At 52.7% G+C, this 11,500-nt stretch overlaps 1 protein-coding gene across 1 annotated transcript; it reads right to left on the bottom strand.

Moving 5' to 3' along the window:
* Positions 1-3,077: 3,077 nt before the first annotated feature.
* Positions 3,078-10,847, bottom strand: LOC135894780 (uncharacterized). Its single transcript, XM_065422874.1, has 3 exons — positions 10,341-10,847; positions 7,288-7,386; positions 3,078-3,848 (listed from the first exon to the last, which is right to left on the bottom strand). The coding sequence occupies exons 1-3, from the start codon at positions 10,845-10,847 to the stop codon at positions 3,078-3,080; spliced, it is 1,377 nt and encodes a 458-aa protein (XP_065278946.1).
* Between the last annotated feature and the right edge of the window lie 653 nt (positions 10,848-11,500).

Genomic DNA, 11,500 nt, shown 5'->3' with positions numbered 1-11,500 from the left:
TAAACATGAGCCCGATTCACCAGTCACTGAACCTAGGTCGAGTCCAGCTCACTAGAGCCTCGTGGCCCCGCAAGGAACATTCCTTTATGTAAATGTTACATGAAATCTGATGAGCAGCTGGACAGAGAAATGGGTGAGAAAAGCCAGGGAGCGGAGCACAAGGGATGCAGCAGCTAGCCCTGGCTGGAGAACTTAGCCTTGACTCTGAACCTAAAGTTGGGCTCATTATCCGAGCAACATCGTCTCCACACGCTGGAGCCAGGCCAGGTGACCGTTCGCAGGGCAGGGGGCTGCTTCGGTAGGAACAGACATGGAAACGGGTTCTGAACTAAACCAGATCAGATCTTTTACTCCAACCAGCGGCTGAGTGTCTTTGCTGCTTCACCTCACACCCTCCTGGGACACAGCCAGCCCAAGGAGCCACACACTGCGCGCCTGCTGCTGCAGCCGCCCCCCCCGGTCATTCTGGCCCAGGCAGACTCGGAAAGGAGCAACCATCTCATGAGCAAACGAAACCTTGCAGGGTGGCCAGGCTGCTGCCGCCGAAGGAGCCCATGGATCGCTCTCGGAGTAAGGCAGCGAGCACTGAGGAAGGGGGCTCTAGGGATGACTCCAAACAAAGACGTGAGAACTGTCGCCTCTGTGGGAAAATCTGCAGCGTCAGCATCTAATTCAGTATTTACGTACATGCTACCAAAATCACCCTCCGGTACAGCGCTTAACGCCCCAGAACACAGCCCGGCAACCGCCGCTAGACTCAGCTGGGAAAGAGCTCTGCTTCAGACCTGGCACGATAGGAACGACAGCTGATGGTAGCAGCAGCAGGTAGGCACCCACTACACGCTGGGAATATGCCCACGAGAGGCAATACCCAGAGCAATATGGTAAATCTCATAGAATCCCAGGACTGGAAGGGACCTCGAGAGGTCATCTAGTCCACTCGCCTGCGCTCCTGGCAGGACTCAGTATTCTCTAGCCCGTCCCGGACAGGGGTTTGTCTGACCTGCTCTTAACAATCAGAGACACAGAAGAAGAACTGCTCAGCTGGCTGCAGGGGCGGCTCTGTGGGTTTTGCCGCCCCAAGCACGGCAGTCAGGCGGCCGCCGGTGGCGGTCCCGCGGATTCGGCGGCGTTTCTGCGGGTCATCTGCCGGTCCCGCGGCTTCAGCCTACCTGCCGCCGAATTGCCGCCGAAACCGCGGGACCGGCGGACCTCCCGCAGGCATGCCGCCGAAGGCCACCTGACTGCCGCCCTCACATCGACCAGCAGGCCGCCCCCCGTGGTGCTGCGAAGGGAATACAGTAGAACTCCGTTTATCCGACCCTCCATTATCCAGCCACTCTCCGTATTAACCCAACAACCAGCTCCAGAAGTGGGCGAGCTCTCCTGTGGCCACGAGATGGCGCTGCAGCCTCACACTTTCCCATTCTCTGGCTTATCTAAATTTTTGATGATCCGATCCGGCCCCGGTCCCTATTAGATCGGAGGACAAGCTCTCTCTTAAGATGGAGTCCGAGAACCCTCTGCACAACATGAAACCTATATTTTTTACTTCACTTAGGCCTGATCTATAGACAGATTTTGAATTGATACAACTATGTCAATTAGGGATGTGATTTAAAAAAAAAATAGTTACACTGATACAAACCCTAGTTATATTGGGATACAGCTGATGTATCAGTATAGCTTATTCTCCTTCCCCTGCCTCCGATTTTTCCTCAGCTACCTGAGCATGTCCAGAACTGGGAGAATGTTAGCAGGCTGTCAATGGCTTGCATTGAAAAATCCAGTGTGCAAACATGAAAACACAGTCTAAGTTTTGCTGGATAGAAAATTTCCAACAAAGTTTTGCTGGAACATACCAATGCATTGAACCCAAAATGTTTTTCAGAAACATCTTGGGTTTGATTAACTTTCCTGGCAGGCTGCTGGAGACCATGCTCCAGGGCAGCACTGCCATGCCAGGGCTTCCAGGATCCCTGCTGCGGACCTGGGAGCCTGAAAGCTCCGGGAGTTCCATCTCCATCTCTAATCAGCAAGGAGCCTGGAAGCTCTGTGCAGGGCCGGCTCCAGGCACCAGCCTTCCAAGCAGGTGCTTGGGGCGGCAATCAGCAAGGGGCGGCAGTCCGTGTGTTTTTGCAGCCCCAAGCGGCACGCGGAATTGCTGCCAGAGACGGCGGGGGCAGTCCGTGTGCCATTAGGGCGGCACGCGAGTTTCCGCAGTGGTGGCAATTCGGCGGCAGCTTCTATGTTCAGCTGCCCGCGGCGGCAATTTGGCGGCAGCTTCTGTCTTCCGGCTGAAGACAGAAGCTGCCGCCGAATTGCGCCGCCGCGGAAATGTGTGTCCGGCCCTAACGGCACACGGACTGCCCCCGCCGTCCCCAGCGGCAATTCCGCGCGCTGCTTGAGGCGGCAAAAACAGTAGAGCTGGCCCTGGCTCTGTGAACCCCAGCTTCTGAGCTGGCAGCCCTGGGAGCCAGCTGGCCCAGGAGTCTGAAAGCCCTGGAGCCACAGACCCTGCAAGCTCTGGCAGCCCCTGCCTGAAACTGACAAGAATCAAGTCAGTTTCACTCAGCTGCTGCTGGGGTCCCAAGGAGCAGATTGTGTGTCCCTGTTTCTTTCAGAATTTCTGAGTTGTGGGAAATTTAAAAAAATTTGGTTTTGCTCCCATTCAGAAGGAAACAAATTCTAAAATACGGAAATTTCCCACAAACTAGAAATCCTGAATTTTGGCCAGCTCTAATCCTAAGCCCCTATAACATTGACACATCACAGCCAGTTTTCCTCCGAGCGCTGAAAGAGTCACTCGGAGGGGCTGGGATACCCATGTGCTATTTTACATCCGAACTACCAACCCTCCATGCCAATCGATGACAAAGCTGGAATGTATGGCCTGGTATCGATCTGCTGAAGATGTTAATTTGGACTACATTATTTTACATACGTAATGCTAGGTCCATTTCTCTTATCCTCACTCCTGGCTGGGGTAAGGCAAGTCCTCTCATTAAACACAGGGAGGTATACCTGCCTCTGGGAAGACATGTAGCGGGACAGCTCCGTGTATGCGCACATGTGCATTATACCTGGAAGATGGCTGATGGGTGCGTTCTCTGTGCTTTGCAGGGAAAGAGGAGAGCCTTGAGGCAATGGACTAGCTCCCTGCGGAAAGCAGTCTGGGTGCAGGCATAGAGATACACATTCACAGCTGAGTTGGTCAGTTCCAGCATAGTACCAAAGTCCACCGCAATGTTAATGGCCTCGGAGTAATCTTGTCTCTCTATGTCGTAATGGCAGGTCCTGAGAATAATCTGCGTGACGAACCTGGTGGCGCCCAGATAAGCGAACATCATCGAGACAGTCACAAGGAGGAGGATGGATTTCTTCTTCTGGTACCTGAATTGGGTCCCAGAGTTCATTCGGTGGAGCCCTCCAGCCATCACACAGTGCACTTTGTTGCTGAGGACGATCTGCCTGAGGATCAGGCTGTTCAAGGTGAAGATGATGATATAAGGGACAATGTTGACCAGTGAGGTCTGAAACCAAACCAGCCCCTCAACGTAGGAGTTGGGAAGGTCAGGATTAAACTTGCAGATCGCCCGCCCCGTCCCATTCACCCTTTCTGATCTGTTGGACCAATAATACGGGATAGCCACTAGGTAGCCGCAGATGTGAACCAAGGCGATCGTGTAGAGCGTGCGTCTCGGGGAGCACAGCTTTGCCTTCAGCTTGAAGGTGTTGATAGCCACGAAGCGCTTGACGGTGAAGGAGACCACCAACCAGACGGAGGCATTGACTGCACCATAATTGAAGACATCCCGGAGGGATAGTTCAGTGGTTTGAGCATTGGCCTGCTAAACCCAGTGTTGTGAGTTCAATCCTTGAGGGGGCCACTTAGGGATCTGGAGCAAAAATCAGTACTTGGTCCTGCTAGTGAAGGCAGGGGGCTGGACTTGATGATCTTTCAAGGTCCCTTCCAGTTCCAGGAGATAGGATATCTCCATTAATTTATTTATTATTATTTATGCCCCCATCTGTTCTCCTGTTCCCTGAGCACCTTTATCTCCTGTTGCACTTAGAAACCCAGGGTTCAGTGTGGAACATGCTCAGAAGTGATCTTCCATTTTATAGCTAGAGCTAGAAAAATCCACCCCCATTCAAAGTTGTTTCCCCAGGTTTGAAATAGCGTCTCCAGGTGTCCACATTTCAAAAAGGAAATTGAAACACTGGAAAGGGCTTAGAAAAAGGTTACTGGAATTAACTTAGGTCTGGAAAACCTGCCTTACAGTTAGAGATTTCAGAAGCGCAGTCTATTTAGGGTAGCAGAGGGAAGATTAAGAAACCACTTGATCAGGGTCTACAGGTAATACATGAAAATGATTTCTGATAGTAGAGAGCTCTTTAACCTAGCAGACAAAGGCATGTCAAAAATCCAGTGGCTGGAAGTTGAAGCTAGACAAATAGAGATTGAATATAAGGCACACCTTTTTGACAGTGAGGGTAACTCACCTAGGGACTTGGTGGATTCTCCATCACTAGAAGTCTTTAAGTCAAGACTGGGTGTGTCTCTCTAAAGCCCTGCTCCAGGGCAACCAGAAGCTATGAGATGGATGCAGGATCACAATTCTTCCTTTCAGCCTTAAAATGTATGAAGATGACTATCCAGCCACACCCCTCCTGCCCCGCATACTCACATGGGATCCCAATTATGGCCAGAAGCGGGTAAAACACTTTCTGCAGCGTTATCATCCAATGATCCTGAGTCATTATAGAGGACAGCTCTGCTTTCCCAAGGTCTCAAACAACATCCGAAGAAGTGGGTTGTAGCCCACGAAAGCTTATGCTCTAATAAATTTGTTAGTCTCTAAGGTGCCACAAGTACTCCTGTTATTTTTGCGGATACAGACTAACACGGCTGCTACTCTGAAAACTGCTAACTAGTTCGCCAGCTCCAGGACAAGGAGCAGGTCGTCTGTCACAGTTTTGTTTTCAGCTTATCTTTCTAATAAGCCCTCTTAAAACAAAATTACTGTCTTTTAATTTACTGCTGCGGCTAGAAACCCCACGTTAATGATTACCTGGCTGGAGAAAGAAAGGGGAACATGAAGAGGCAGATGGAACTGTTAGATCAGTACAAATTAAACAGGACCCATTACAGAGCCAGGCACATGGGCAGCGAGCACAGCCGCCCCCGACCTACCACTGGACGCCTGGGCCATGGTGGCCCCACCTGTACTTCGCCTCTTCCCGTCCCTGCTCTGCCCCTTCCCCAAGGCCCCCATTGGGCCCAGCTGCCTAGCTGAGTCCCTCCTCTCCTCTCCTCCACTCCACCCACCCTCTCCAGAGGTCCCCTCCGCTCCCACGTCCCACCTTTCCTTCACCCCCTCTCCCCTGCAAGCCCCACCACCATCTGCCACTCACCGCTCACTGTGTCCCTGTGGGCGGTGGGGTTCTCGCAGGGGAGGGGGTGGAGGAGAGGCGGGACATGGAGAGCACGAGCAGCGGGGGCTTTGGGGGAAGGGGTTTGTGGAGGAGAGATGCGGGGAGCAGTGGGGTTCTTGTAGGGGAGGGGGGGAGGGACACAGCAAGCGGTGGGGGCCTCACAGGGGTGGGAGGGGGAAGAGGAGGAATGCAGCGAGCAGTGAGGGGGGGGCGTGAGCGGTGGCGGGGTCTGGGGCCGAGTGCGGGCATGGCTGCAGGCAGGAGGGACAGGGAGCTGGCCTCCCCCAGGGGAAGCTTCACCAGCCGCCCATGGCCAGGGATAAGTAACAGTTGGGGTCCAAAGCCATACAGAAACTTCTCTCTCGAACAGCAGCAGAGCAGGAAGTAGGTCATTCAGCCATTCGGCCATTCAGCCGGTTTTAGGTGCTTTGTGCCCTGGCCGGTACTGAGACAAAACCGGACGTGGTCTTGGCCGGTACCAGCCAGGGGACACCGATTTGAAGAGTGCATCACTCCACTCCCGCCGGCGGGACCTGGCATGTGCCGTGCATGAGGGCATGCTGGCAGGGGCGGAGCAGGGTGCACTTCAAAATGGCGTCCTGATGCAGCAAGCCCACTTGCCGGGAGGGGCAGGGTCACGCTGGCAGGGGTGGCCGGTATTCTGGGAATGCGGGAGTGGCCCCCCTAGCAGGCAGTACGGCCTTGTGCTTGAGAACTAGGGTGGGAGACCTGGCCCTTCACGTCTTGGCCAAAGGCATTTAGGCACCGAGTGGGATTTTCAAAACTGCCTCTGCAGGTCAGGTGCCTAACTCCAATTGAGCACAGAAGGGATTTAGGCACCTAACCTACTTAGTTATCTGTCACCTCAATGCCTCTGAACAGCTGGCCCTTTGTCTCTCCATCCGTAAAACAGGCTCAGTGGTGCTTCCTTCCTCCACCCACCCATTATCTGCATGTGCTCTTGGGGCAGAAATCACCTCTTTTCCCGTGTGCGTACCATGCCGGCAGAATGCTGCTATTGTAATATTAACTCCAGCTCCTGCTGTCATATTAACAGCAAAGTCGGGAAGGGGCGTCGTGGGCCGGGGGAGAGATGGACACCCCAGCTCATACCCTAAAGGGCTGTAGGTCTGGGATTCTTACTGATCTAGCCCACCTGCCCGAGGGGAGCAACTCCTAGGAACATCTTCAGGTTCTCATCCTCCCACCATTACAGGGATTTTCAGGCAGGCAGCGGGGGGGAGAGAAATGGAAAAGGGGGTTAGTGGTATAACACTTTGTTTACCAGGAGTGCCCTGATGTGCTAGGCACTGTATGCACTCAGAGGACAGCCCCTGCCCGAGTGCTCACAATCCAAGACACCAGTTCTGCTCCAACAAGCTGTTCAGTGCAAGCTTGTCTAGTGCTCCTTCTCCCCATCAGCCTGTTCTCTGGCATGCACTGACCTCTGCAGGCCAGCACCGTTACTGCCGTTGGGATCTCAAAGCCATTCAGCTCTGACGCATGGGGTAATCTGTCTCCCCCAGAACAGCAGGAAGGGCAACGTCTCTCCAGTCCCAGCACCGAGGGAATCTACTGCAGCAGCAAGTGGTTAAGGGTCACCGAACAAATGCACTAAGTGTTCTATGAGAAAGCACCAGCAGAGGGAGGAAGAAGCTCCAGGACTGACTCCCTTGTGAGCACATTACACTGATATTTGGGGGTTTCTTGGCCTATAAACGAATTCCATTCATTTTGAGACCCAGACGAGGGCCACTTCGAGCAAGGAAAGGGGGCCTGGGGACCCATAGGCAGGTTACTGCCCCCTGTAGAGGATCCACGTATTCCCTGGCACAGGGACTCCTGTACCTTCCCTCTACTGTCAGTGCATACAGGGGGAGAGATGGACAACTGCTTGTTCCCTTCTAGCAGCTGGGTAAACCCTTCCACCTCTTCTGCTTCATTCCTCTGAGTGCAAGGGGAGCAGGACAGAGTGAGGGGTGCACAAGGCCTTGTGAGTGGAACACTGGTGGGCCCAGGGTCCCTGCAGCCCCCGGTGGGATGCGGCTGCGTGGTCCATTCTTCTCATTGTACATCAAGGTGCTTTTACACACCTTCCTCTGCCTCATGCTGCTAGTAGTTGGCATCTCATGTGACTTGGCCGCTGCATGATCCCATTGTGGGTGGATGAGTGCAGAGGAGAACAGAGCCCCAAATGCTGCTGCCTGGCTGTAGCTGCCGGGGGAGGTTTAGAGTCCCCCTAATGCAGTCCTGGCTGGTGGAGGGGGCACGCTGGACTCCACACTCTGCCCCCTGCTGTTCAACCCTTGCACTTCAGCTGCCCTAGTTTTTAAGCTGTACATACTGCTGCTAATTCTGTGCCCTTCACAACCCGTATCCACTATCCCTGTGAGAGGCTACGCAAGCTGGGAACTGAACCTAGAACTCCATTGCAGAGTCACATCTCAGCCCCGCTGTCGCTCCCAAAGAACCTGTCACATCCAAGGACTCGGCTATGCGCACACATTGAAACTATGGGCGATCCATTACGTCTTCCTCTGGTAACCGGTCCGAAGGACAATAGACGCTGGACTGGCCACTGCTCACCCCTGCACCTCTTCCCAGCACAGCAGTCACACGACAATGATACTGGTTTTTCCTTTTGGTGAGAAAAACGTAACATTCCCATTTTAGGTCTACCCCAAATTAATTGTGTGAGAGATTTTTTTGGTTGAACAACTGAAACAAACAAACAAACAAAAAAATCAATTATTTGCTCAGCTCTAAATAAACCCTCTTCAACTACCCAGCAGTGCACTGCAGTTTTGCAACCTACTTCCATTTTTCTTGCAATGGGAGCTAGTCCATAAAACTCGTGTGCAACAGACACCAGCCGGTGTTAGATGGGGATGCATCTCCAACTAACGAGAGCGCTTTCTATTTCGAGAACAGAGCTTCAGTCAGCAAGAAACATCTTCTCAATCAGCACGCACCCAGGGCTCTTTACATCTGGAAAGCTGCCATTTGTACCCTGCTAGACCAGCACCAGCTCCCAGGGGATACAGTAAAGAGCTGACAGCTAATAGCCTTTCAGTGAGTAACATCCTGGACAAGTCTCATGTCTTTGGGGAGCATTAATAAAGGAACAGGAAGTATTATCTAGAGAGCTCACAGAATGATAAAACAAACACTCCCCTTAGGGAGGACACAGGGTGAGTTAGACATGTAGCTTGGCAGGATTCAATTTAAATTTTTAATCACTGGTAAACGTCAGTTTCGCTGACATACAGAAATTGATTAAAAGCTTTCCATTAATAACAGCTGGCAAGCGTTGTCTGCCCCGAACGTAGCACCTGTAGTGAGCTGCTGTCACTGGACCTGGGGCTGCACGGGGAGCCCTCCGCAGCTCCACTGTCGTGCCCCACTCACTCACCCACTGACCGGGAGCGTGATGGCCATCCCTGGGCGGGAACCATTCAGCAGCGGTTGGCCTCCCTCTCAGATGGAGGCTCCTCCTCCTCCTTGTGGCCCTGACCGGGGGTCTCTGCTCCACCAGGCGAGGACCGCAGCCTCCCTTCCACTCTGCGACTGAGTATCTTGGGCCCCTCGGTCGGGCAGGGAGCCCCCTGCAGCGGGGACTGCCCTAATTCAACTCCCCATTAATTTCCCACGACTGTGAAAATTAAATAGTTAAAAACTGAGGGAAAAAAAGCTTAAAAATCTATATTAATTGCCAACATTTTAAAAAAAAGAATCCAATTCTGCCAAGCCTAGATGCGATTTGATGATGGGTCAGAGTGAGGCTCCATTGTCACAGTTACTAGCCTTCTGACTGTTTTTCTTTGAGATGTGTTGCACATGTGCATTCCACTCTCAGTGCGCAGGTGCCCTGCGTACACTTGTTGGAAATTTTCCCTCAGGGGTACCTGCCGGGGCAGCTCAAGTGTCCTCTGCCATGGCACACCACCGTGTGCCAGTCTAAAGGGCCCCACTGGCCCAGAGCTCTGTCAGTTCCTTCTTGCTGGACAACTCCAAAACAAAGGAGGGCGGGTCGTAGAAGGAACATGTGCAACACACCTCATAGAACAACCGTTATGGGAGGTTAGTAACAGTTTTTTTCTTCTTTAAGTGATTTCACATGTGCATTCCACTCGGTGTCTCTCAAGTCACAAAGCAGTGAAGGGATTGGAGTCTCTGTGCACACAGGCTCACACTTCGACACGTAAGTAGACCTGACGGAGGGCTTTCTACTATTTAACAAGACACCCTGAACTTGAGCCGAGCAAGACTCCTCTCTAGGATTTAGCCAGGGAGCCTCCAGGCTGTTAAACAGAGAACCCGAAGGTTTGGATGGAGCAGCTGACCAGGAACCTGTGAAATTACACGTGGGTCCAAAGGAAGCAATATCAGAGGCTCCATTGACAGATCCAGCAGAATGGAGAACCAGTGCTGCCAAGGCCATGCTGGGCCCGGGCATGGTCCCGTTTGAGCTTTGCCAACACTCGATGTAGGACTGGAATTGGAGAAAAAGTGTAGCAGAGCTTATTCGACCAGGTTAGCAGGAAAGCGTCCATGATGGAACCTGGACTGTGACCTTGTAGGGAACAAAACTGGTGGCATTTCTCGGTGAGCTCTATCATCATCATCATCAGGAGCGGGTGAGATGCCTCCTGAAGAAACTACCAGTCAGGAGAGGAAGAGCACGAAGCCAGCACAGGTTGCGGCTGCCCCTTCTCCGTTAGCTGTCCAGCAGGCGGCTCCTGCTCAATACTGGAATCAGGAACGGGTAGTGCCTGGCGAATAGTCTCCCCACACCTCTCTGACGACACAGCAGGAACGTCTTGTGCAGGAGCGAGAAACAGGGGGGAACCCTATGGGTTCCAAAAGGGCCACTGGACCAGTGGCCGGCCCCAATGACATACCCAATCCCACTCCACCTGAAGGATCTTGAGGCAACCTGGATAGTAACTACCCAGGGGGGAGGAAGGGGAAGAGTAGCATGACTGGCTCCAACGCTGGGAATCATAGGCACCAATCTCCAATTCAGGAGGATGAGTCACCCTGTGCACACCAAGGAGGCAGCTCCTGAGGGTGTCGGAGAACAGCACCGAGTCGGCGAAAAGCGTAGAGCAGCCAACATCACAGGCTTCTCCTTCAACAGTACTGATGGGCATGAAGTCTAAAGCACAGGAAGTTGTCACAGCACCAACACCGGTGCCCCTCTGTCTGCTGGTACTGGGAATGCAGTATCCTGCACTGCCAGGGATACCAGCACCAGCAGGCTCAGCAGATCTCTCGTGGCTGCAAATGCCTTCAGCGTGGTTGGTACTGAGACAATCTCGGGTTGCTGCAGTACTGCAGATGTAGGTGCCACTTGGGGCCCTGGACTCAATGGTGCCTGCCTCAGTGCTGGAGTGAATGGTGCCCATCGTGGCGCCATCTGAGAAGAGGAGTGCGTGGATTTTGGATTCCACATGCTTATTAAATTTAGGTGTCGGTGATCTTCCTCCCTCGGGGTGTCTAGAGACTCTTCTTAGGCACTGGAGAGGGTGAGCTGTGCTGGGTCTTAGGCAGCAGAGGAGGTGCACTCCTAACTGAAGCCCTTAGTGCTGAGTCAGGATGACTGGGTTTTTAAGGGAGTCTCAGGGCTGCATTCATAAGCAAAAAGTTCAGCCTGTCTTCAGTCTTTTTTAGTCCTTGGCTTAGAATCTTTGCAATATTAGCAACGACCCCAAACACAAGCTTCCCCCAAACACGTTAAGCAGCATGAGGGTGGGTTGCTTGTGGGCATCGGCCTAGAAAAGAGATGCAGGGCATGAAGCCCGGTGACTGAGGCATTGCTCGGTACTGAAAACTGGAAACCCCAGATCTGGGAACTGAAAAAGAAAAGTGCCACAGATAGTACCTAATAACTAACCCTAAGTAACTATAAAACTGGTTAACTATATACAAGAAATTTACAATGAGCTGTACACAGAGTATCTGCTAAGGCAAGCCAAGCAATTCTAGCGACTGTCACAGATGGTAAGAAGGAACCGAATGGGGCTTTGGGGCTGCTGGGTCCTTTATACCAGCACACAGT

This window comes from Emys orbicularis (assembly GCF_028017835.1).
Source record: "Emys orbicularis isolate rEmyOrb1 chromosome 4 unlocalized genomic scaffold, rEmyOrb1.hap1 SUPER_4_unloc_1, whole genome shotgun sequence".
Lineage (NCBI taxonomy): Eukaryota > Metazoa > Chordata > Testudines > Emydidae > Emys > Emys orbicularis.
The sequence above is the reverse complement of the archived record's forward strand: the minus strand, read 5'-3'. Positions and strand labels throughout refer to the sequence as shown.

What these genes read in the sequence shown, in the direction of transcription:
- LOC135894780 (XM_065422874.1), bottom strand. Translation starts at nt 10,847, where the DNA reads ATGGGCACCATTCACTCCAGCACTGAGGCAGGCACCATTGAGTCCAGG. An exon ending in TTCAGGTGGAGTGGGATTGG is followed by an intron (nt 7,387 to 10,340) that starts GTATGTCATTGG and finishes CCTTGCACTCAG; the next exon opens with AGGAATGAAGCAGAAGAGGT. An exon ending in GCACTGACAGTAGAGGGAAG is followed by an intron (nt 3,849 to 7,287) that starts GTACAGGAGTCC and finishes TGGGTTTAGCAG; the next exon opens with GCCAATGCTCAAACCACTGA.